Genomic DNA, 26991 nt, shown 5'->3' with positions numbered 1-26991 from the left:
AGACTGTTCTGTGGTATTTACATCTGGGTCTTGAAGTAAGCATGTAATAAATCTCACAATGAAGGTCTGTTCTTGTGACATTTCCACCACAGTTTTGCAGACTCAACAGGTTTGAACAAGGTTTCTTTAACCATCTGAACTTTCGGCTGCTTATCTGAACCATTTGTGTGCTGCCCATCACTGATCTATGCTTACTGCTGAAATGTGGCTTGGCTTGAAGTATTTTTTAAAGAATTTTTGGGGGAGATTACACATACAAAGCCCATGCAACCGGGAACGCCCATTTTTACTCCACGACATGTGTGATTCTGCACATTCCAGTTTTAATTTTTTCTTTTTTTTTTTTTCCTCTTGAAATGAGCTGTTTTTTCCATTCTTCTTTTTGAATCAAACTCCAAACGAATTGCTGGCAGAAACGATGGTGAATATTGCCAGCAACAGTAGCAAGCATTTGGAAGTAATTAATTTGTTCACTTATAAAATCTGAGAAGGTAAAAAATCCATTATTTACTCTTTGACCCTAAGACATTTGTTGTAAGAAAAAACTCTGGTAAAAAAATTGTCTACATTACTTACTTCACTTCTATGTCTCATTTAATACATACAAATAAGCATAGTAACATTCTGCAGTCCCAACTTGCAGCTACAGAAAGTACTTTTAATTCTGCAGCATACAAAATGTCAGTGTAGGATAACAAAGAAAAAACGGATTCTAGAAACTTCATTGGAATGTGTGTGCTTCACATGGTAGAACTGTATTAGCTGATCATGGTAGCTGCAAATATTTTCCCTCCTCTCCGCCATAAGTCATTTACTCAACAATAAAATCTTTTCCATTTCTACTAATATACCTGTAATTCAATTGATAACTTTCTGCCATTGCTATGGAAGAATAGATCTTTTAAAATGTAATTTAACTCAAATAAAATGTATTTGAGTTGTCTGGAGGTTGAAAGTTTTGCAGGTCTCTAATTTTAGCAAAACTTGATCAGGGTTTCTAACATTGTTATAATTTGTGAAGTTCCTCACCCTTCTCTACACCTGAAAGGTGATGCAGATCTTTTGAGTGCCCAGATTTTTATATTATCCTGGTTTTTGGAGATTCTACTAAAATGATATAAATAATGAATCTGTGAAGTTAAGAAATCTTTATGTTTCTATAAGTGAAATTATTTGCCTGCCAAAACGATCAGTCAAAGAAAAGGGAGATATAATCAGGATTTCATAGAGAGTGAAAACTTGGCTTGTGGATAGATGAAATCTGATATGCAGTCATGCGTGAGAAAGACCAAAATACCGATTTTGTCCCAGCTTTAGTTCATCAGCCTTTTAATGAAAGCATGAGTACCAACGGTGAACAACTTCTTGGAACCTAGACATGAAACAAGGTACATCACCATACTCTGTATTGTTTTCATGCACAGTCAGACTCACCGGAATTAAAAAATATCTATATTCACGAAATAGAGGAAGTCTCAGTTCAATCTTTCCTGAGTTTGTGAAGTTGCTCTCCTCTTTTAAAAGCTATAGGAAAATTGTTTTATGATTTCAACTTAAAGCCAGACATCAGACCTCAAACCTCCATCACTTATAGAAACAGTAGGGAAACTCCTAAGATCTGAAGCTTAAGACTTGGGGCTAAGCAAGGCAGAACAATAAATCTCAACTCACTCAGTAGTTTGGGAAGCTCAGACACAGATCAATGCTAAATCCAGATGTTCAGCCACATACCCACAATCTATGCATTTTTGTATCTAACACAAACTCACAGTACCCTTGAGATCCTTGTTTTTTGTATGTTCTTGCCTGTTCTACAGATCAAAGACAAACATAGAAAATACGTTCACTTCTTCTATGGTAGATACATTTATATTTTTTTAAATTTTGATGCATCTAAGTTGTTTTAGAAAATTTTGCAGTACATAACAACAATGAGAAGCCTTACTCTGTCGCTCCATTCTGTAAGAAACCAGCTCTTAGCACAAGGTCCCATGTCACAGTTTTCAATATCATTTGGCCGCAGCTTCATGTTACATTCCTCATCATCAACAATGTCTCCAAGGTTGCTGACACATTTCACATCTCGAGTCCTCTGCCCCACTCCACAAGGTACTGAACACTGTAACAGACAGTAGTTTGCATCAGGACTCTATACAAGATCTATCACATCATACATAGCTCATTTACTAATAATAACATACTCAGAGAAACAGATTTAGAAATGGGAAATAAAAACGAGTTAGTAGTTTTAAAATCATATTTTCAGTCTGAGCATTCTACTGCATACTATGTAGATATATTTGAAAAACATAAAATCAAATCCTATCTCCAATGAGCCTTGCTGTATCTAATCAAAATGAACGGCTGACATTTGAATAACACATTGATGTACTCTGCAAAATTTTGATCTTGGTCTATATACAGATACAAAGGTAGAGAACTGAAAAGAAAAACATATTTTGAATCCCTGTTAAAAGGTAAGGCCTTCTGCCCTCTTTTCTTCAACCAGCTGGAATTTTTCATGGTCTATCTATCCACACAACTCAGCAGCTCTATAAAAGCTTTTTGCTTTGTTTCATGTCTAACTGAAAGAGATTTGTTTATCATTACACCTAATACATCAGAATACTTCCCCTCCCTACAATGGCCATAGAAGTATTGAGGATGGTTGTCATGTGGCCAGAAACTCTGTAAACTACAAAGAAATTAAAGCTCAAAATTGTATTATTCATGTTTATCTGAGAACCTCAGCATAGTCTCAAACCAATTACAGTTACTGACTGTCTCTATACTTAACACATACATAAGGTTAAATCAGTCCTCTAACTAAACTCCATATGCTAAGAAAAACCATCAGTTCTTCACCACAGACAAACTTACTAGCCTTCTTTGAACTTCATTTCATAGAGTATTTTTAAAAAGTAATCATTGTTCAGAAAGCTTAAGTGCTTCTGTACATAGATAACTGTGTGTTTTGTTCTACACAACCACTCTTCTTCACCTTTTGAAAACCTTAATTGTCACAATCATGCAGGTTATTTCTGAACTAATATTTCCTTATTTCTGGGGCTATTCACATTCTGCTTCCTTGCTTTAAAGAAAATCAAATTTAATTTTTAATTGCTGATACGTTTGAGAAAATACTTATTCTTTTCTGAGGTTTTATGCCCCAAACTAATCAGTCATACTTACTGAAGTCCACTCTGTCCTAATCTGCCATTCACTGCAGATCTTCAGCTGGCAAGTGCTGGTGGTCTCTGGTTTCTCCAGGTGATGGCAGCGGTACTGCTGAACTGTCAAGGTACGGTTGGCATATATTTGCCTACATAAGATCTGTCGATGCTGCATGCCAAGGCCGCATGTTTTACTGCACTCAGACCACTCCCCTATGTCCCAACTAAAGGAAAGGGAAAAAAGGAATGGGAAAAAAAAAAAAAAAAAGAGAGTAGCTTTTTCAGTTAAGATTCACAAGATTAATCTAACGCTAATCTCAATAGCACGCTAAGGACATGATTCTAATTGAAATGATACTTAAAACTTTGCATGCAAAACAATCACTTACGAAGATAACATTATATCCTACAATCAATCTAGCTGTATTGGATGGTACTAATAAGCACGTGTTTAGATTGCACAATGCACGGTTTCAAAGCATATTACAAACATTAAGTCACTAATAGTTGTGTTGTTTTGTTGTATGTTTTTTAGTTTTAAAGAATCTATAATATATATTTCTGCCTTAATGATACATTCTAAAAATTTAAATCATATTGCGTTTTTGGTTGTTTTTTTTTCTGAACTCAGTTCAGCAAAGGCTTACAAAAATTACTTATTCCATGTAGGCATTAATTCAACAGTAAAACTGAAATGGCAAATGATCACTGAATATAGAATCACAGCATGACAGAATGGCCTGGGTTGGAAGGAACCTCAATGATCATGAATCTCCAACCACTCCTCCACATGCATGAATCTCCAACCACCCCTCCACCAACCTCCACATTTAATACTAGAGCAGGCTGCCCAGGGCCCCATCCAACCTGGCCTCAAACATCTCCAGGGAGAGAAGAAAAAATCCCTAGATACTTTTTTCTAATTACAACATAGATTTCACTGCATTTCTTTAATCTTTTTGTATAAGCATTACATTTTTCCTGTTCAATTTTAGTTTCAGGCATAACACATAAGGAAGGGAAATATCTGAATAGTTCAAACATTTTATTTTGGAACTCCTGTGGAGAATGAGTGAAATCTGTGCTCTTTCTAGTATTTATATTCTGATATTAAAAAATTACAAACAAATACTATTTTAAAATAATATTTACACATCTCTTTATATTCTTGATATTGATCTCTAAAAAAAATGAAATAAGAAGAAAAAAGGAATTAATGAGTTGTCAAAAAGAAAAAGTTGAGAAAAATGCTTTGCGATAGAAAAAATCTCCAAGTAAATTGCTCCAGAACAGTCACACCTGAGCCTGTGATATTGGGAGCTCTAGAAGCAATAGTTATCACTTTTAAATCCAGACTTTGAGCTGAGCTGAAGAACTATTGAATTCCAGAAGAGAGGTCATGTTTATGAGGGGGCTGTTGTGAGTTCTACCAGGTAAATCTCAGCTTTAAATACAACACCATGCAATGAACAGGCAGGTACTGCATCCCACCGATCCCACATGAGGTGATGTAACCTACAGAGCCTCTTCTTTAGACAAATATTTGCAGAAGGCTGTCACTTGGTATGAAAAAGATTCCCATAAAGAGACCATAGATGTAGTGTGTATGCCTGAATAACCACACAAAACTGAGAAATTACTGGGCTCACTTGGTGACAATTTCCCTTTTGACTCCTCTGAATGCTACTGCTACAGTGAAAATGGATGAAGATAAATCACTAAAGAAAAAATATACTCTGCACTTCATAATGTTAAGTGCACAGTGCTTAGAAGTTCAAACTCGTTTCCTACTCCAGATGTTCTGCAAAACTGCAATGACACTGGATTATTTCACTTGACTTAAACCACAGTATCTTACAAAGCTGGACATGGGAAAATGTTGCAGGCTTCCTCTTCTGGAATAGGTTTGGTGCTGCTGTCACAATAATTCTCAGGAACTTCCTCATGTGTGACTCTGTTGACACAGTGGAAAATTGGGTACTGGGATCCTGAAATGAAAATTAAATGATACATGGCAAAACAGTCTGCAATAGAAGCTTTTTATTGCAATAGAATCCAAAACAGATGCAGAAAGGAAAAGCATAACAAGCACAGCATAACAAGAGGAAATTCACACTAAGTTTTTGTCCAAAACTTCCAAATGTACATGAAAGCTATACTTAATATTACAGTGTAAGCAGTGAAGTGCTTAGTACATAGAAAGTACAGCACAGCATTGTAGGGAAAGCTGAGAAAACATCTCATTTCTGTTCCAGTAACATTCAAGGAGGTAAAGATTTGATGGAAGCCCTGCAAAATTGTCCTGTAAAGATCAGAAAACTGTTGACAAAGATACAGAAAGCAAGAAGGGTGTATCAGACAAAAGCTGGAGAAGCCAAACTGAAGTATAAGGAATGACAAAGAGCGTTGCGGAAAGCTGCTGTGTATCAACGGTATAAAAGAGCAGCCTGATAAAAAATCCTGAAATATTCAGCTCCAGAAGCAAATGCTGCATTCTCTTTTAATTTATATACTTTGTACTTCAGTTTTTTAAATTTTTCTATTGAAGTGCACTTCGTAATATTCCACGTTTCTCCTCTCCAATACCAGAATTCTGCTGTATCTATTTTCTGTGAATGCTATATGAAGCACTTACCTTTCCCACATGTAGTGGTACACTCAGTTTTTCCAATCTGTTTCCAGTTGTATTCTCGGTTTTGTCTTGATAGCTGCACAGCAGGCACCTGGTTTTCTGGCTGATGAGAAGGAAATCTTCCTGGCTGAATAACTGGGAAAGTTCCAACTGACTGTCCAGTGATAGTGTCTGTCTCCCTATGCAAATTCTCCTCATTGTGATTTGTACTTTCAGGCATTTCTAATTGACCATTCAAGGGCTCCCCTGATGATGGAAAGCATATTGAAAACAAAGGAACATAATGAACCTCACGTGCAACTAGTCTGTTTTCATCCACTAATAATCAGTACACTGGAGTATCATTAAACATGAAAGCAGCTTTTATTTCCTATGCAGAGACTTCCTAATATTGGTCTATGAAGACTGTGTTGTTTAAAACTAAAACAGCCAAGTTTTAGCCAGCAAACACTTTAAGAACAGAAGACTCTCCAATCACACTGTAGAATTAATGCACCCTGTCAACATTTTCCAAAGCATTTTTTGTAACATACTCTATATTCTGTGCCTCCTCACATCACAGTACAGCTGTCCTTCATTACGAACAGACTGCATAAAAACTTAGAAATTTGTCAAGGCATGAACAGGAAAAGTAGAAAATTTACAAGTGAGTTTGGTCGTACTGTCCTTCAGAAACTTCCTATTGATACACACAGCACCTCTCCACAGCACAGAATCAAGAGCATAATCTGCCCAAATTCTAGCTTGGAGAGGTACCAGTTTTCTCTCTCATCCTCTCTGGTCGGGAGAAGAAAGTGAAAATGAGAAGAATTATGTTAAATTAGCTCAAACTCTGAAAAGAAAAATCAGGTACAATCCAATTTCTGAGACACAGCTACAACAATCCAGCTCAAGTAAAGCCATAGTTAACGTCTTAAGAACAAAACTATTGCTGAAAATAGAAATGTATGATGAGATTCCCAGCAACTCAGGTCAGCAGAAATTCACTTAAGTTAACAAATCTATGCAGACTTCTATTTCAATGAGAAGGGTGAAATCCTGGGCCTTTCACAAATTGTTTACACTGAACTTAATGGTACAGATTTCTCCATTAGTTTATCAGGTAATAGAATGTGCTTAATAATAGGAAATACTGGCGTTTTACCTGGCCTCCTGTGAGCAAGCAACTGAGGACTGATGACATTGTCTCCTGGAATGATATACTCATAATGTATACCTGGGTTAGGCTGCTGATGTATCATCTAAAAAGAAAAGCAGCCATTTATTCACTTTTTCCAATCATTATATTACTAATGCTGAAAAATGTACTTCAACTGATCAACTGTGTAACATTATCTATCATTGGTCATTACAGAAATAATGCTTAATGATCGTGTTTAAAAGTGAAAAAATAAGGTGACTGTTTGCAAACTGAGATAGCTTGTGATGGCAGATAAACTGTTTCTCTAAACCTTCCATAAAAACCACAGGTCTGACAGGCTGTAGCTGAGGGCAGCTGCAGTAGGCAGGACCCACCCTGGCCTGGACAGTCCTGTGGTCACCAAAACACTGACAGGGGGAGCTTGGCAGATGCCTCTGGAAATATGAGCAAGGAAGAAACAAAGCAGAGAAAAACAAGTGCCACAGTCTCCGATCTACAGATCAAGCTGCCTTTTTAAAGGTTTATCAGATATATACCCAAACAGAACACATGCAAATCAAACAGTTTGTTTGATCATCATGCAGCCACCCCTACACCACTCAGTGGTATCTCAATTACCAGCTAGCTAAGTTACTAATGGTGCACTACTCTCATCATATGCATTACTCAACAAAGCTTAAGTGAACAGATTATAAAGGCCCCCATACTTGTCAGGGTGACTGGAGAGGCATCTTTCCTGCATCCTTCCATGGTCATTTGCAACTGAATGAAGATGTAATGTACTTGCAGACAGAGTCCCTGCTCACTGCTTTACAGCAAGCCATAACAACTCTTTCAAGTGTTCCTTATGAACACATGTGGGAACTTTAAACAAATGCAACTGTTTTCAGAAGGCTGCTGAACAGCCCCATGCATGTTGACATGAGCACACCTCAAAGGCAGTTCTTGTGTGCTTACCTAAGGAGACAGGCATAATAAAGCTTAAGAAGATATGACTTTAAGAAAGTTTTAAAAACTGGTAGCAGAATACTCTAGTTCCCGACTGGCTTTGCTGCTGAGAGACTCAGAACACCCATACCATACATACGCATACTCCCATCTGCAAATCTTTTCATTTTTCTATACAAAGTAAAAATGTAGACTACAGATGAAAACAATTACATGCAGGACAAAGACTGAAGGAAGACACTGTATCTGTGCGACTACATATTTCAAACTCGTAAAAGAGGCTGTGTATTCTGACCCTTGGATTTCTTTTAGCTAGCTCTCTTCCAATACAGTGTGGGAAGAAATGCACAGATGTCATCAGCTGCTAACTTCACTCACTTAGCTTTGATTACTTCAGAACTGCTTCTACTGCTTTAAAAGTCCTAAATTCTCTGAGAGGTAGAAGGTCCAAAGTACACTTTAACTTAAAATCTGTTTAAAAAGAAATAAATAAATGAAACCCCAGAGCTTGCAGTAGTTCTCTGGTCCTAACAAACCATGAGCCAAAAGGCAAGGAATCATGCTATGCCACTGGCTATATGACCTACAGTAGATTTATGCTTCAGGCTTTCAATAATTTCAATAATTTCAATTAACACCAACTAAGGACACAGACCTTTCTTTTTCCTCATCCTAGAATTACTTTTCACTTGCCAAGTATAATAGCTAAATCATTCTGTAAACCATGTCCCTTAGAGATCATCTACTTTAAGCCGTTTGATGATACATTATCTGGAGTATTTTCTGTAAGGGTTGGCCCTTCCAACATTACTTTGTTATTTAAAAATACACCTTCTTTGTCTTTTGTGCTGAGAAAACTGAGCACTGAGGAGTTGGCTGCCAAGTACCCCTCACCTTCCTGCATCAGGACCCTCTTCTGAAGATGGTTCCAGGATCAGCTTCCCAATTGTTTCCATGGTTTTTCCACCACACTTCTACAACAGCTTACAGGCACATTACAGTGAGCTCAACTGATGAAGTCCCTACGAATATTTGTAATAGCTTTCCCATAAGAAGGATGGAATTATACAGCACCGTTGCTTTTGAGATAGTGGACCAAAGTCTTTGAAGCAATGCACACCTCACACTTGTAAAGCTCTTCTTACCATCTTGCTAATGAAACCTGTTGTAACTTAGCGTTTTTCCTTATTTTATTTTATTGAGAAAGGAAGAAAGACTGCATGGTTTCAGCAAATAGGAACAACAATCCATTTGGAGCTCCGATCTGCAAATCTTTTCATTTTTCTACACAAAGTAAAAATGTAGACTACAGATGAAAACAATTACATGCAGGACAAAGACTGAAGGAAGACATTGTATCTGTGTGACTACATATTTCAAACTCGTAAAAGAGCTATGTATTCTGACCCTTGGATTTCTTTTAGCTATCTCTCTTCCAATACAGTGTGGGAAGATAAATATGGAAAGACAAGAAGATCCTATGCTGTCAGCTTATAATGAATTCTAATATTCCTCATATCTACAAGAAAACTCTCAGATAACAGTCCAGTCAAATTAGATTTGACAATCCACAGTAGTAGACACTAAGCAAAACTAATAAAGCTGTGTCCATCATGCCAGCTTTATTATATTCACTGTAAACGAAAAAAAATACACCAAGTATAAATTTAAACATTAAGATATTTTATACTTAAACTGAAGTTGTTTTGTGATACTTATTTGAAAATATCTCCTTAATCCATTTCCTGATCCATTTCTTCCTGGATCATTATGTATTAGGCATCAACCAGATAGCAATAAAAACTTAAACCTCAGCTCAGAGCATTATGTGAAAGAGATAGTAAAATATTCAAAATTCTGTTGCAAGAATAAAAAACAAAACAGTAACAACTGTTGGTATTGAATGCAGTTAAAGTGTTGCATGTAAACACCAAACCATTTTTTTTTTCCTTAGAAAGATTATCTTACAAGAAACTTACATAGACATCGAGGACTTCGTTTGTTGGACCATCAGCTAAAAAGGACTCTCCTGCAGTGCTGGATATTTCATTTGGGCGCTTATAAGTGAACATCGTCCCACCACCTTCGTATCTTCCAGGTCGATCAATTGCCCAGTTTCCATTGATGATGGACCGCCCTGATCGACTCCGCAAGGCTGTGCAGGATAGGGAGAGAGACACAAGGACACTGATCAGAAGAAATCACCTTCATGTACTGGAATCCTATCAGATTCCCAAACGTATTTTACACTGCCACGTATTCCCTGATCTTGGGGACAAACTGTATGATAGCTGAAAAGAACAGTTACATTAACAGTCGTGCAAGAAAAGGCAAGCTTAGAAAACTTTGCCTGAATGCTCATATGACAGACAGAAAAATTAGGCAGCTTGGAAATGTTTTCCAACAATTTTTCATAGGATGCCGTACAAGTCTCTCAGCCAGCCAGTGGCATGCATTCTGCACATAGATGCCAAGAAAGTGGTTTTTCTCACCTTCCTTTCTGTTGAACCAAATATTTTATGAACAAGGTACAACAAAATACAGAAGCAGATACAGAAATCCACTACGTTACACAATGCAGAAGAATCAAACAATCAGTTAGTTTATGGACACATGAAAATCCTAGGCTGACAAATATTCCCATTAGTCTTCATGAAGCCATTTGACTACACTTCCTTTTCAGAATATTATCTTTGCCAGAACATCTGCAGAGCCCTTATCTCCAGAACGACGTGGAATGATGAGCTACGTGAAAATCTTGCAGATGGGAAAGTGACTTGTTAATCAGATAATAGGTAAGGAAGTATAAATATGGATTCAATCATAGAATCACAGAATGGGTTGGAAGGGACTTTTAAAGATCATTTTGTACAATCCCCAATCCTGCTGCCAAAAGCAGGGACATCTCCCACTAGGTCACATTAGCCCAAAGCCCCAGCCAACTCGGCTAAGGAGTACCCACTTTGGGCAACCACTTCCAGCACCTCAGCACCTTTGTGGCAAAAAAATTCTAATTACTAATCTACATCTAACCGCTTTCAACATGAAACCAATTACCCCTTGTGCTACACCACTACAATCTTTCATCACCTTTCCTGTAAGGTCCCGTTAACTACTGAAGTGTGAACCAACTGTGCAGTGCATGTCCTTTGTGATCACGGAGAACACGCTGATTATTAGGTGCCTCTGCTCCCTCTTGTTTATGCTTCTTTTATCTATGTGGCTATAATTGTAAGTCCCTACTTAAACTCTTGCCACATGCACATGCATAACTTCATACAACATTAAATTTCTGCAGCTCTTAAAATATAGTATGTCTAGGCTGAAGCCACGTCAGATGCTGTTTAAGTATGAAGGAAAGATATGATCCTTTTCCCCAAAGGCTCTACTCAGCAAATTTTCAATTTCACTATAAAACAAATTGTTCTCAAATGCAGACTTAGAACAGACAATGAAATTTACTAATAATTTTGCTGCACACTGTGTATTTAATTCAAATTCAATGTACTAGCTTTCACTTTATAAAACTTTAGAGTTGAGGACCTGGCCACATCAAAGATAGCATCTTTTTGTCCTGTCACAACTGTGAGAAATAGATAAAATGCAACACTTTCAGAGTCCTTGTTTGGTAAGCCAAAAGGTTTGAAGACTTTTTCCCCTATGGGAATACTTGATGCTGACTAACCTACTGTTTGCAATTTGTTTAATCTCAATGAAATTATTTATAGAAGAAAACTTCATTGTGTTTTTAAAAAATATTATAAAATGCGCTTAGATACAATCATGTATGTAGGCCTTTTGTAAAACCTTATTGTTATTTGATAATGAAAAGTAACGATTCATTAGACTAAGTGGGAGACTTAATCAGTCTTCAAGCATCAGCCAATTGGAATCTTCAGTTATGCCTGTAATTTGAATTCAGCTTGTTGAAGATCTTCTTATGTAGAAAATGAGATATGAAACACTGATAATATCAATCTACTCCTAACTGCAATTATATGAGCTTTATTAATCCTCCCTGTACTAAACTGACTGATATGACTGATAGTCGTATCTCTAGGAATGCTAAGGACACAGCAACCTACTTTTTCAAGATGGAGAAACAAACTACGTGAGAAGAACGTGTGCAATCTGCAGTATAAGTCAATTTGTAATTATATCCTAGTTTGTACAGGAAAAGTAAGATCAAATTTGCTTTTTGTTCAAAGGGAAGCCAGGTAGTAACTGAACAGAAAAGGATTTGAAATTGATAAATGAATTTAAAACTTCATATTATTGCATTGCCTTCTATCTAGAGTTTAAAGAAAGTATTGTTTCATAGCTCTAGATAAAATGTAAGATGTAGAAAGGTTAAAGCTTAAAGCAGCTGGCTACAGCCAACAGAATCTATGAGAATGAAGCCCTTACTGAAGTCAGTCAAAACTGCCATTTTTACTTTCAGGCAACATATAGGATAGCCCCTGGATGACTAGTCCCCGTAAACAATCTTAAATGGTAAAGTTTCATTCTTTTGTCTTTCCATCAGAAGTAAACAAAACCAAAACCAACCAGATTTTAGCAGCTGCACCATGTAAGCTCAGAAGGCACGAGTCATGGTGAAGAGCTTCCTGCCTTTTGGTCTCCTAAAGAAAAGTAATTCAGTATCATTCCCAAAACTACATTAAAACAAGTGGCGTCATCAAGAATTTGCCACATGTGGCTCACAATATAAATATTCGTTATAATTTTACTCAATTCAACAATTTAAATGGCATAAGAAAAAGTGCTGGCTAAGATAAAATTGGTGTTAATAATGAAGCTGTAGAAAGATGGCTGCCTGGGAAACTATGAATCCACAAAACTTTCATTTCAAATCCATCACCTGACAAGTCTGAATGAGGTCTCCCCATAAAAAAAAGAAAATGCGCCCCTTTTATGATTTGATCATCCTGCAGCTACCACCTCAACTCTGCCCCCTGAAGAATTTTTATGGTGCTAATATTTTTAGCTGAAGCATGAAAGAGTACTGTAAGCTTTGCCCTTTATTCCTCATGAAGAATTTCATTTCTCATACAGTCTGTAGCTGATTTCATCTATCTTTCATCCTGGGCTCAGCTTCTTAACTAAAACTGTGCTGTTTACAGCGATTTTCAGTAAAGCTTTGCACTGGAGTGACAGAGTATTGCAATACTCTATCAGCATGTAGTGGCAGGCTACAAGCCTGGGCTACCACTTCTGTGGCAAAAATCTCAATAGGCTATAATTAAGATTGTATTTCAAGTAGCTGAAGAATATTAATTTCCAACAGTCCAGTTTACTGCTCTCTTTTTAAAGATGTTCTGCAGTTCATGCTTTCCTGCTTATTATTATTGATTCTACACAGCTGCCCCTGCAACTTGAAAAACTCAGCAGGAATTTAAAGCAAAGATAGCCAGTGCAGTGGTGCGCTGTGAAGAATGAACTCATACCCTCTTTCAAGGTCAGTATTTCCTGAACGAAGTTGATATCTGATGATTTGTAAGTGTAGCGTTTGTAATCCCAATTTAAACTGCATCACTGCAACCAGAAAATAAAAGAAAATCAATTTATCCAGTACTTCAAAGATAATCCTATTACTATATTTCCTTTTTATTGCATTTTTCACTCTTGCCAACTTTCTCAAGTCTAGATCATGTGCTGAGTCTTCTCAAAGCTCCAGTCCCTAAATCTCCTGACAAGTTCATACTCACAGATGCTTTTAAAATAAAAAACACTACAAAAAGCTTTGCATCACTCTGAACTAGAAAAATATATCATGGACTCACAGAATCATAGGGGATAGGAGGGACCTAGAGATCATCTAGTCCTAACCCCCTAGCAAAAGCAGGTTTCCTAGAGGAGGTTACATAGGAAAGCATCCAGGTGGGTTTTGAGTATCTCCAGAGGAGACTCCACAGCATTTCTGGGCAGATTGTTCCAGTGCTGTCATCCTCACAGCAAAGTTCTTTCTCATTTTGTATGGAACTTCCTGAGTTCATTCCCCCTTGTCTTGTTGCTGGACACTGCTGAGAAGAACCTGGCCCAATCCACTTCACACCCTCACGTATTTTAAGTATTGATATTCATCCCTTCATCCAGATCACTGATGAAGTTGAATGAGAACAGACCCCTACACGAAGATGTAAAATCAGCATATATAAAAAGTAACTCAAGTTTCCCCATTATTTTTGTTTTTGTGAAAAAATATCATCCAGTCTGCATTAAAACTTTCTATAAAAGTAAAGGTAAACTGCAATAGTAAGTTACAAATCCTGTACAGAAGAAAATGCAGTGTTCTTCACCATTTGCTAACTCATTAGTTCTGGGATAAATCAGTCACTTCCCATCTTCTTCAGCTAAGGTAAGTTTCAATGTTCCAGTTCACAACAGTTTCACTCAACTTTTTTTTCAAACACAAAATTTCTTTATCAAAACTACGGCATCACATTTACAGCATTACCACGAAGAAATCTTAAGAAGTGCTGTGGATGAAATTCTAGTAAAACAATTTATTTTTCTGGTCAGAACTCCCCTGCCATTTTTGGAAATTATCTTCAAGAGAAGCAATGGTATGAATTGGTTTTGAATTCCTTTCTATCTAAAGCTTGAACTATTCTAAGCCTTGCAAGTTCTTAAATGAGCACGCATGATGTTCATTTGGAAAAGCTGTTCTCTTCCAGGAAACAGACTGCATTCTTACAACTGTGGTCGGTGGGAAATAAAGTGAAGACTTGTGCTGCTGAAGTTAGATCCAAATGTCTCTCTGGTAATTTATCCCAGAGAACCTTGACAAATTGCAGGGATGCTCACAATTCTGGCCAAGGGCTGATAAAATATGGTAAAAAATTAACCAATTAACATCTTCAGCAGAGGCAGTTATAAAAGATGAGTGGCTGAATGGATTGGGCTCTCCAGCCCTGCTTGTTTTGTAGCTGCCAATTAAACCAAAGTGTCTTAGAGGGCAAGTGTAGCAACTGCCTCATTTTTTCCATTTCAGCGCAATGATTTTTGCTTGTCAAGTAACATTTGGAATATATTTTGCTGTTATACTTTAAAAAGCATTTTAAGTTGAATTAATGTTTAAGAATGTTTTAGCTACACTGTTTTGACTTACAAGGAAGGCCTTCCCAACACTGTCAGAATAAGTACCCAGAAACAGCTAGAGTAAATAATATGACTACTTCTGAATAAGCACTATGACAAAAGAAGCAAAAGAAACACAGCTTCTATTAATTTTTCCTGCAGGAAAATCAGTTACATGGATCAGAATGCCAATCAGACTTGCAATACAGAATGCACAATAATTACACAATTAAATGAACTTATTACATTTACAACAATCTAAAAATACTGAAAGTCATACATGTGACAGTGTAGTACCCTGATGCATACAAAGAATAAGAGAGTAACAGCTAAATGCTATCTGAATATTCTAAATATCCTAATAATAGCCTAATGCTATCTATAATAACATACAGATTAAAAATAAAGCAATAGAGACTGGTTCAAATGGATTCTCAGAAATAATTCCTTTCCAAAAATATGGCACAGCTCCCAGAGGACTCTGAGTTTAATTCAGGAAACATTAGTATGGCTGAGGGATTGTAACCAGAAAGAATCAAGAGATAACAATCTGACGGTTTCTTCACTGGCAACCAAGACAGGGGAAGGGAGAGATTTTTCCTGACCAAAAGCAAATAGGATTTGTTTTATGATTCTACTGACCTTCTCAAACTTCAGAAGAAACTTGTGACATGATAATGCATCAACTAAAGGAAATGATAAAAGTTGATAGAGACAAGTTTCTTCTTTCTAATTACATCTTTTCCTACTATAATGTTTCACCTGAAGCCTTATGGGCACTGTGTATGTACTCTTCTGATGCATTCATTTTTTAATGTCATCAACAAACCTGTCGCTGAAGGGGCAGGCAGGAAGATCTGTAAATAATACTCATATCATATTAAAAAATCCTGCTTTGTATCCTAGCAGGTTTCATACAGTGAATTGCATTAAATTAATTCTCCCAACTTTGTCCTGATATTCTACTTTTGGCTTTATCTTTCCAGAGCAAAAAATCAAAAAAAGCCAGCACAATAGACTGAAGTTCTGTCATCTTTGGTCTCAGTTACTGTTGTTTCAGTTGTGCAGGAACAGACATTCTGGATGCACTTCCTAATAATTAGAACAATTTTATTTTTTAAAATGTGATATAGTAAATTTTTTGTCGATTGGAAGATTGAGCACTGCAATCTTCACTGTTAGAATGGATGTAGAAAGCCTAACAGTAACTAAGAGCAGAGGAGAATAACTGAGATGATGAAAAAGAATTATACCAAGAAAATTTATCTTTAACTTTAACGACTGACTATAAACTAGCATTTTGAATGTGTAGGTTTGTATTGCCAATGGAAGTTACATGGCGATGTTAGAAAAACTATCTTTATCATCAGTGCAGATCAATGTGATGGAATCCAATTGCTTCAAAGTTCATTTACTTTTTGCTATTTGCTTTGCTTGACCACTTTAAGATGTCATCTTCCTCCTATCTTAGCTATTTCATTTAACCTTTTTTTTAAGTGCAAAATCATCTACCATATATATTCATGATTCTCTGGAATGCTGCATAGTTTTAAAACCTTTTTCTTTTGAGTTTGACTATGTTACAAGTGAACCCAACATTAATAAATTAATAAAGGTAAACTACAAGATCTTTCTGTGCTTTTCTCTTGTAGGTTGTGATCAATGTGTTCAGCTCTGCATTATGCACTAAGATGTTTCAGTGACTGCAGCACTGCATTCACAAAAGACAAACTATTGTTCATTTTTCCAACTATTTTTGGAGATATGCAGCTCCCTAATTTTTCCGTTTAGATTTTCCAGCTACTCTTCTGAGCTCCCATGCTGCTCACTATAATGAATGGTCTAAAAGCAAACAACTGATGGCCATTTCTATACTCTCTCTGGACGTACTAGATGTACCAGCTCAGCCAACAAAGCCAGGCAAACCCCAAAACCAAACAGCATTTTTTTGGCACAAACAGAAATGGTTTGCTTTGCACTCAGAGTTGTAGTATCTCTGGTCTGACTCTGAAAAACATAGATTGAATTTGATATTGTGCCAAAACAGAAATTTAAAATTACTGTTTTGCAAGCACTGTCAATTTCTTGAAAAAGTGGTGGACACAAGTACTTCCCAAATCTGACACAGATGCACAAATAATTTTCAGCCGGTCTCAGCCCTTCTGGAACTTGCTTATTTTTGGCAGGGATTTCCCAGGTTTTCATTACAATGGCAAGTCAATTTTGGCTCACTTGTAGATTTTCTTTTTTTCTTCTGTATAATCAGTTGATCAAATCAGCAGCAATAGTAATGCTGCCCAGTAATATGCTGCTGTCAGCAATAATTCTTTCTTTCATTATTGCTCAATTTGTCCTCAGAGCATAGTTTAATCTTGCTCTGAGTTCCTCATGTGCTTGCTCTTGCAAATCATCTCAGGCAACAAGTCCCAGAAAAATACTCCTGATCTTTTCTAGCTGCCAGGAGAAAATAAGACATACTTGCTTAAACATCAAGGTTTCCAGTTAATTACTGCAATCAGAAATGCTCATTTTCTACCACCACAGCAACGAGTCATTTTCCTCCTGGAGCATCCATTAAGCTGCTGTTCTAATTTTCCCCTGTTGATGCAGCTCCCTCCTCATTCAGTTTTGCCTATTTTTTCCTTCATTTCTAACTCCAAAAATAATGTTGACACATCAGTAAGGGAAATGCTGGGACAGCATAGCAGAGCAGAAGAATAATTACCAATGCAATAAGTAACAGTCTTTGAGAAATAGAACTGGTTTATCATATAGTCATACAACCTACGCAGACTCACGCACTACAGCAGAATTTGAAGTTTCAAGAACTGTCAATAGAATCTTCAAGCAAATCAATCCACACATCATAGAATGGCATATGCCTTCAGCATCTATCAGAGAATGGAATATTTCCCCACATTGTTTATATCGTCTTTCCTGACACATATTGGTAATAGTCAGCTGAAATAAACAAATCTTCTCCTTCTCTTTCTGAAGTCTTTTTGATGAAAAAAGAAGCAAAGTGAAGTGAACATGCACACTACAGCATTCTCACACCAGTCTCCAACACTGACACCACTAATACCGAGAGATAATTATGACATGTACAAGATGTATGATTATGTAGAATTTACCATGCTTCTTCGCCACTATTGCTCTTCCATACATCACACTCAATCTTACTGGGGAAAACTACAATACTGAAAATCTAACCAGGGATTTTTTGAAAACAGATAGAAAACAGTAGTGTTAACCAATCAGAGGACTTTAACAGATAGTATACTTATGCTGCTAAGAAAGGTGGTAAAAACTTATCTATATAGTAGTTGGAACTTCTGAATTATAGAGTTTATGAAGTAGATTAGAGGATGCAAGTAAAAAGGGAATTAAAGCAGAATTTCAGCATTTTGGCAATTCTTCCATGGGAAGGTGAAAGCTTTTCCAGATACTTACATATTCATCTTTCATTTCTTTCTTTAAAGAAGGACATAACTAAGATTAAAGTTTGTAAGTGGCCGTCCCAGAACTTCAGCTGTTCTAAGGCCTGACAAGAACGATGGTGACATTACAGTGTAAAGGCATAGTTTGGATTTTTAGAATCATATATATTCCTCACTAACAGTAGCTGTAAACCAAATATTAAGAAACAACAGTAATGTGAAATAAACAACACTCAGGGCTGGAAACTAATAGTCTCTAGGAGGGATACACTTTCAACATAGCAAGCGATATTCTAAGTGTGCAACTTCATTGAATTCTGCAGATTTTAGCATTTGGCGTAGTTGGACCATTTCAGTTAGAATCTAGTTCTTATATTTCAGAAGCTGATGGGACTGGCTCTTAATGGGTCTGAAGGCGATAGCTGAGCCTTCTGGCACAGCTCAGCTGCTCATTAGTTAGCCCAGCATAGAAACATTGCACACATTTGGCCTAAGTCCTATGGGTGGATTGCATTATCTTTTAATCTAGATACCACTTCAGTCAGAATGGCCAGATTACTAAAAAGCACATGTGCAAATATCCCACTCTTTTTTCCAGTTGGCATACTGAGAAGTATTTTGCAACTCCTTGCACTCTCAACAATTGCCAAGAACTTCAATAGTTAGGAGGCAGCTGAGTAAAAAAGAGCAGATTGTGGTATCTCTGGAGAAAAACAGCACTGTATCTCACAATAATCAAAAGTTGAAATAGAATTATAACTGCTTCTTTTGTTTGCTAAATAGCTTTAATTCCTAGCAATGAAAAACTGGAACTGGTGAATGTTTCTAAGCTGTTTTAAATTTTAACTGGAATTTTTCAAACATTTTTTGATTATTGCGGTAACGTCCAATACTGTAACTCAAAACACACAGATGTGGTAGCTACAAAGCATTCCTGGGTGCCCTAGTTTAGAACTAGTTTAGTATCCTCTGCCCTAGTTTAGTATCCTCTTCTGGCACAACGTCAGTCATCCATCCTCTGGGGAGCTTCTTCTACACTACCTACCATCTGATTTCAGGTAAGTCCAACAAAAGTGCTGAGTCTCCAATACAAAACTATCTGAACAAATGCAGGTAACAGGATAGAACAGAGATCCAAAACAACTTTGTCCTACTGGAAAGCAGGTTACAGCATGAGCCTAGAAGCTATCTGTAATGCCAGGCAGCCAACTGGTCTGTCAGCCTGCGCAAAGCTGAGATCCTGGACCAGCAGGCAGGGCGGACCTGAACATGGAGACTGAAGTTGTTTACAACAAGGTGAGTGACCAGAGGGTGTTATAGGTGGGAAAATTTGCTTTGATTTACTTAGTGGCTATTACAGTACTGACACTGGACACAAACCAAATCAGACAGACCTTGTTCCACTGCCCACAGACCAAGTTCAGTGCTGAACAAATCTACTTTGTCACTTGTTCTCCCTTCCAATACAAGCTCACAACAACTTAGTACTTCTTGGTCATCAGCTTAAAAGAACACTGGTTTATTACAGAGTCTCCCTATTATCTGGCTCTCAGCAAAGAACAATAATACATACATTAGTGAAAAGGTGTCTCCATTTACCTGAAAACATATTGTCTGAAGATAAATTCCTGCAACAAGAAGCTGGGTGGAAAGAGGAAAGCTGGAAATACAGCAGGTCAGTTCAGCATTGGTCTCCGCTTTCTCATACACAATTTTCTGGCCACAAACGCTCAGGGCAATCTTCCAGATGTTATTGGTTATGTCATCAAATAGGCAGTCAACACATTTAAACATAAAAAAGATGCTCTGAGACTGAACTGATTTGACATTTATTTAATAGAGCTATCAAACCATGTGAAGCAGCTGACACATGCAGGTAAGCCCAGCAATCCATGAACATGGCAAAAGTAGAAATAACCTCATTGTACTGATCATTTTCATAGGTCCAAGAACAAGAAAGAATACAATCAAATTATTTCATCGATAGCAGAGGACTGTGCCAAATACAAATCATTTCAGTGCATCACTCCTCATTCTATCATTGTTACTCATTCCAAAACTATAAAGGTAGTGAAACAATTTTTCCCTGGTTAACAAGGGAAGTATGGCTTTGTACGTTCTAAGCCTCCCACTTAATCAGACTGGCTAATTAACTGCAGTACGTTGTCTGTGGCATACACAAAGCAGCAGAGTTCAGATAACAGAAAAAAGTGAGTTTAGTATCCTTAGTACAAACTACAATTATTTTGCCAGCGAGAACTACACTTAAATTTTTAAAGCTTATGCTGGAAGCATGATACAGAATAAATGGTTAAGTGAAAATAAAGTCTTTTCCCTTCTTTACTAAGCATTTATTATTTAAAGTTTTATAAACTATCTTCTTTAAGATCACTTTTTGAGAAGTATAAAAAGCATACATAAGAAGTATAAGAAATATAGGATCAGAGAACACCCCAAGTTGGAAGGGGCCCATAAAGACCACTGAGTCCAATTCCTGGCTCCACACAGAATCATTCAAAGTTCAATCCCTACATCTGAAAATGCTGCCCTAATACTTTTTAAACTCTGGCAGCTTCAGGCCATGGCCACAGCCCTGGGGAGCCTGTTCCAGTGCCCAACCACTTGCTGCTGAAGTGCCTTTTCCTAACACCATCCAGACACCCTTCTACTTTCCTTCAAATGTACTGTAATACAGTGCAACTGAAAAGTTTGAGTGTGGGTTTTTTTTGTTTTTTTTTTTTGGGGTGTCTTATCCTACATTTATCACGACGGTTATCTATAGCCCTCATTTTTGTCTTAACCAAAAATTGCACAATACATAATCTTACTTTTTCTGCATTTCAGACAGCATTGTTCAAACTGTTTAGATTAATACCAAATTTAGTTTTCATTGTAAATAATTTCTTGTCACTTCATACTTCTTAAAAATGTATACCTAGTTTGATATTCAGCTAGAAACATCTTATCCATATTTACAGTTAAAGTATCTTCTTAGGAATGCTGCCCACGGGTCAAGAGCTCATCAAATATTTAACCTCCAGAAAATCATTTAAAATGTTGTTCTGCTACAAAGACAGAAAAACCAACTAGTACAAATGGCAACAGGTTAAACATGTAGAAAAACTATGTCATACTACCAAACGACAGTGCAGATTATTACATGGAGACAAAGTCTTTAGCTTCTAAATGACTTGTTTCAATTTGATTCAAGATAAAAACAGAAGCTTTATCAAGGGGATGGTGAATAAATAGAAATGAATCTTCTTAATCCATGTCATTGTGGGCTACACCATAACAACTACCATAATTTATTACTTTCACAGGCCACTGCCAAGTCATGAAACAGACCACTGGTACTTCTATGCACATCTTATACAGCTAGGCCAGTACCTTAAGAAGTCCTCTCCTCTACTCCAGCATGTTAAAAGAGCAAGCTATAACTCTGGTGGATAAAGCTATGTAACTGTATGTGCTATGATTTATTGCAGGATTATCCTGCAAACAGGTTTGACTTCAGGTACCCTCTTTGAGTGGCACTCAATTGGCTCTTAGTCTACAACCTTGCCAGGAACAAAATGAGATCAAAGTTGCTTAAGCTACCTTAGAAAATCTTCATGCTCTGTTAAGAGCAAAGCCTGACTATTCTGCAATACTCAAGTAAATTAAAACACTTCCCCCCCCTTTTAGTGGCTCTTGCTTCCCCCAACTAAGCTCTTCGTGTATTTTTTGGCTATATAATTGCAACTGTTAAACTGGAGGCACATGACACATCTTACAAATTATATCTGATTATTGACTAATAAAATACAGAAATACTCCAACTACTGACCAAATAAAATAAAACAAAAAATTCTGAGTCCAGAGAGCCAAAGAGGATCAACTATATAAACTTAGGAGATTCTTTAGGATCCTTTAGAGACTTTAGGCCCATGGTATGCAACTGTTATACACACCTGATAGCAGACTAGCAGTAATTGCCCAGGTTAGCAGAGCTGTTACTTATATAATGTTAAGGAACTGAATGTGAGATACACTCATTCAGTAAAGCTACTAAGTAGCTTTTTTTAACGTACATGCTAAAAAAATAGAAAGTTCCAATAAAGTAAATAAACAAAAAAAAAAAAAAAAAAAAACTTAGCAAAGATTATTATTAGTCCAAGTAAATAGCAATCCATAGATATGTTTGATTAATTTTGATAAAAATATAAATCCAGATTAAAATTCATCCTTGCATTTTTAAAGTCATTGGTAGAGAGTTTAACTTTGAATGATTTTTGATTTTTTCCATTATTCTTCCTTTCAGTTTGTATGTTCTTTACCTTCTCCACTCCTTTCTTTTTTTATTCATTTTTAGTTTCTATGACTAACTGCCAAAAATTTAAACTAAGGCACAAACCCTGCCTACCTCATCCAAAGAAACCAAAACCAGCTGATCCAATAACAGTATTTTTCCCACTCAGGCCAACAAAGTCATTCCATACATCTGCAATGACAGAATCTTCTCAAAGAAAAAAGAAAGAAAGAAAGAAAGAAAAAGTTAAAGAAAGACACAGAATAATACTGTAAACCTCTGCAATAAATAAATAGAGTACTGGCTAAGCAACTCGTATAATAGCCTTCGCTGGCATAACACACACAGTCAAAAAGCAGCAAGTACTGTTCTCTGAAGTTCTCTGAAGCCCAATACTGCTGCCCTGCTAATCAGTTAAAGGAGCTTCTATCAAAGGAGAAGTTCAATACTTTTCTCAAATACATCATGTAAACACAGCATTTCTTCCACTTCTAACTGCATCAAGAGAAGAGAAAGACTGAAAGGCTTTGTAATGTCTTTCAGTTACCCAGCAAAGACAGATGCTAGGAGCCTTAGCAAAAACAGACTTCTCTGACACCTCCATTTGAATTGTGGTGGGAAGCTCAGCACTTCATCCGGTAACTGATGCTGAAGGCAGCAAAAGACCTTCAGCGCACAGATTCACAACCAAAATGGTTGTACGTAACTTCAGTGGTTAGCAGAATTTGTTGCTTAACTTCAGTGAAGACTGAAATAAGTCTCACTCTAAACACTAAAACACAAATAGGCTCCTTTTACAATGATTTACTGCCAGATACAGTTTAGGACAGTCACTCAAAAGCAGAAAGAATGTTTGGTAATTCAGTGGGAAGATAAAAAATATTTTTCATTTTCATACAACAGTATGCCCACAAATACTGCCGACTGGTTTTATTTTGTTTACCTTTCTTTTACTTTCATTTAATGTCTTTCTTTTGACTGTATCACATAAAATCTGTTCCAGGTGTTTGTAAGTATTTCTTCATTACAGGTATTATTACTATTATTATGAGATTTTAAAGCTCTTTATTCAGGTCAGGTGTTACTACATATTGCTTTACTTCCCAAGCAAAAAGCTAGGCCTTTTAGCATGTTTAGGGCAGCTTAGTTGTGGTGAAATCAATGGCACCATTGTAATTTACAAGCTGCTGAGGATCTGCCCCTGCTTGTTTGAACAGCAGCTTTTTTACATCCACAAGCACATAGGCATAAAAGTCTGCTGAAAGTTCAAAAGCACTTTTAATTTTTGTGCACTTCTTTTCAAACACTTCTAAAGTTATTTGGGCAGTAGAGAAAATACTTTTATCCAGCAAGGCTCCAAAGGTGTTTAACACAGTTCATTGCAGTACGAGTGCTTAATGGGTATTTTCAGGCTGCTCCTTATCCTGCTCACAGGATCGTGAGGATCCAATTAATTAATGTCAGAAAAACACTTTGAAGATAAGAAGTACTTTCTGAGATGCTTTTCTCAAAGAACCAAGGAGCTTTTGTTTCAGCAGCCAAATTTGGGATGGAAGCATGAAATACAAACCCAAACACTAGTAGATTTCAGTAGAAAACACCACAGAGAGAAAGTGAAGGAAGGCAGTGTTGCACAGCAAGATGATTTAATCACTGCTCTCTCACCTTCCCTCTGGAACTTACTACACTGAATAGATCCTAAGCACTAAACAGGTACACTGCTATTGATTACTAGTTTTAAAAGGCAGTGTCTTGAAATACTCCTGTAACATACAAATGGTCTACTAAGGCCTGGGAGCCTTCCAAGGAAGGAGAAACCAAGGCAGCTCTGCTTAAACTCATAGGCACATATGCTAAACCTTGTGCAAAACATAAGTTTTGCCCCATTACTGGATTTCCTCAGACAATTAGTTCTAGGATTTTTCTCATATTGATTTGAATTCTGAGAAAGCTGGATGGTGATGACAGTCAAGAGATTCAAAATAAATGTATAACCCAACTGAATCCACCCTGTCATTTTGCTGGAGACATGTCATGTGAAAAAGGGCAAATAAGTTTTGCAGAAAATAAATCCCTGTATATTTTGGCTTGTCCTCAGATGTCATTGAAGCAGGGAGTAGCTGAGCTTAGCTTCTGAGTAATGCCCAATTTGGCACTGGCCGGTCGCATTCAATATACAAAGTATTGTGATTACAGATTCACGAATAGCAAATTGCTCATTTCATCTAATTGTGTTCAAATGCACTTCCACGACTTCTCCCTTAAGGAATTTGGCCATGCCCAATGAAAACTCTCACAGCTAGATTAGTGAATAGAGCAGCTTATTAAAGCAACAGATTACAGATTCTTTTGAATTGCTGGGACAACTCTATCTTCAAAGCATGCGAAGTTAACCAAGAACATGAATGCAGATACAGAGTAGGGAACGAGATGTGATTGCACTGCTCTAATCTGCTCTGGTGCAGCCTCACCTGAAGTACTGCGTAGAGTTTTGGGCACCACAGCACAAAAAGGACAAAAAAAAACTATCAGAGAGCATCCAAAGGAGGGCTGGAAAGATTGCGAAGAGTCTAGAGGGGAAGACATATGAGAAGTGGCTGAAGTCCTTGGTTTGTTCAGCCTAGAGAAGAAAAACAATGATCCTTAAATAAAGAATCCTTACAGGTCTCCTCCAACCCAGGACATTGTATGATTCTATGATAAAGTTAGTTTAGCAGTTTCAGTAGTATCACCAAGGCCTCATCCCTGCATAACGATCATGGTGTTTGGCCATGGGACCTGAACCCCGCTCCATACTCTATGTTGTTTTTCTTAGAGTCCAGGCTCCCCTGGTGTTTGCTAACAGATAAAATCACAGGTTACATTCTTAGGGAACTATAATGGAATGGATTATCCACCACATTCCATCCTAAGGGTTTACCTTCTCTCAAAATGTGGAGGTTTCAGTAAGTTACCTCTAGTAAATATTCCACATAACCCACTCTGAAACTATAGTCACTCAAGCTTCACAATATTTAGAAGGAATTGGAGACATCGCATGCAGTCTTGTTATCGGGATTAGAGCTCAAGGGTTCTCAGGCTGCTCACTATTTATGGGGTAAGATGATTGACTCAGTCACAGTATTTATCAAAACAGTGTTATCAGTCCCAAGCAAGGCCTAAGGCATAATGGCCAGGCCAAAGGAGGAGGTTGGGGGCAGCAGGGAGCATATCATCACAAGATGGAAGCATGCAACCTTCGGTAGTACCTTCACTGACATGTCAGTAACAGAAGCAAAATTTTGTGAAACTCAATACTTTGTACAAGTTTAGTATAATTTTTCTCATATACAGTGTGAAGAAACTTAAGATACTTAAGTACATTTGACTAATTAAAAATATTAGCATTACCTTTAAAAATTTGCCTGAAAACCTTACTTATGCAGTGTGCTTTTAATAACGCTTTAAGTTGCCAGAGCCAGGACAGATGCAGGAAAAAACATCTACTATTCTGCGCCATTAGGTAGAGTAGAAAAGTAACCCTTGCAAGTGGCAAACTGCCTTACCAGGAGAGAAGAAAAAGACACAAGAATTGCCCCCAGGACATTAAAAGCTGCTGCTCAGTAATTTTTAAGGGGAGAGCCACATGACAGACTGCTTTAAACTGGATGAGGGCAGAAAAAAACACAAGAAGGTGGCGGTGGATAACAGTCTTAAAATCTAAATCCAAATGAAATTTGGCCCTAGGTATACAGTATTGTAACTATACAAGTTACATATAGGTATTGTATTACAATAAGGTAATACAGTATTTTAAGAACCAGGAATGCCAGAATGAAGGAGTAGCAGAAGACAACTCCTCTATGAGCAGATGCTATAGTCAGTGGTTATTGTTAAACCTCATTAACTTATTCTACCTATAAGACATGATGAAAACTCAAAGATACTAAATGAAAAAAGCACAGTTCAGCTAGATGAAAATGTCCATGACCAATTACACCACATTCACCAGGAAAATCTACAGCCTCCAATGCATACACTAAATACACTAAGGAAAAACTAAAGATTCCTTTATACATTAATATAGTAACAGTATTCCTTAGCCTTAACTTAACTCTGTTTCAGATTGTTTTACAATCTAAGAGGTAGCTTATTAATGCTTACACTAAAGAGAGCTTTATACTATGGAGAGTACTTCACAGAGCACTCATCAGCACCTGCAGAATTATGGCCAATTGCCATCTAACTATAATTCTAGGTCTAGCCCGGTTCTGACATGCTTGATTCTATGTGGATTTCATAGGAAT

At 37.0% G+C, this 26991-nt stretch overlaps 1 protein-coding gene across 4 annotated transcripts in view; it reads right to left on the bottom strand.

The window, feature by feature from the left end:
- The window catches only part of THSD4 (thrombospondin type 1 domain containing 4), a 275436-nt gene that overhangs the window by 20486 nt on the left and 227959 nt on the right, over positions 1-26991 (bottom strand). For all 4 annotated transcript variants that reach the window (XM_085233984.1, XM_085233985.1, XM_085233986.1 and 1 more), the window contains exons 9-14: positions 9874-10049; positions 6950-7046; positions 5809-6051; positions 5032-5161; positions 3193-3397; positions 1946-2119 (exon numbers count right to left, since the gene is read on the bottom strand). In XM_085233984.1, coding sequence (XP_085090110.1) covers positions 1946-2119; positions 3193-3397; positions 5032-5161; positions 5809-6051; positions 6950-7046; positions 9874-10049 — 1025 coding nt within the window. The remainder of the gene's footprint in view (positions 1-1945; positions 2120-3192; positions 3398-5031; positions 5162-5808; positions 6052-6949; positions 7047-9873; positions 10050-26991) is intronic.

The sequence above is a fragment of the Meleagris gallopavo genome, chromosome 12 (assembly GCF_905368555.1).
Source record: "Meleagris gallopavo chromosome 12, MGAL_WU_HG_1.1, whole genome shotgun sequence".
Classification (NCBI taxonomy): domain Eukaryota; kingdom Metazoa; phylum Chordata; class Aves; order Galliformes; family Phasianidae; genus Meleagris; species Meleagris gallopavo.
The sequence above is the reverse complement of the archived record's forward strand: the minus strand, read 5'-3'. Positions and strand labels throughout refer to the sequence as shown.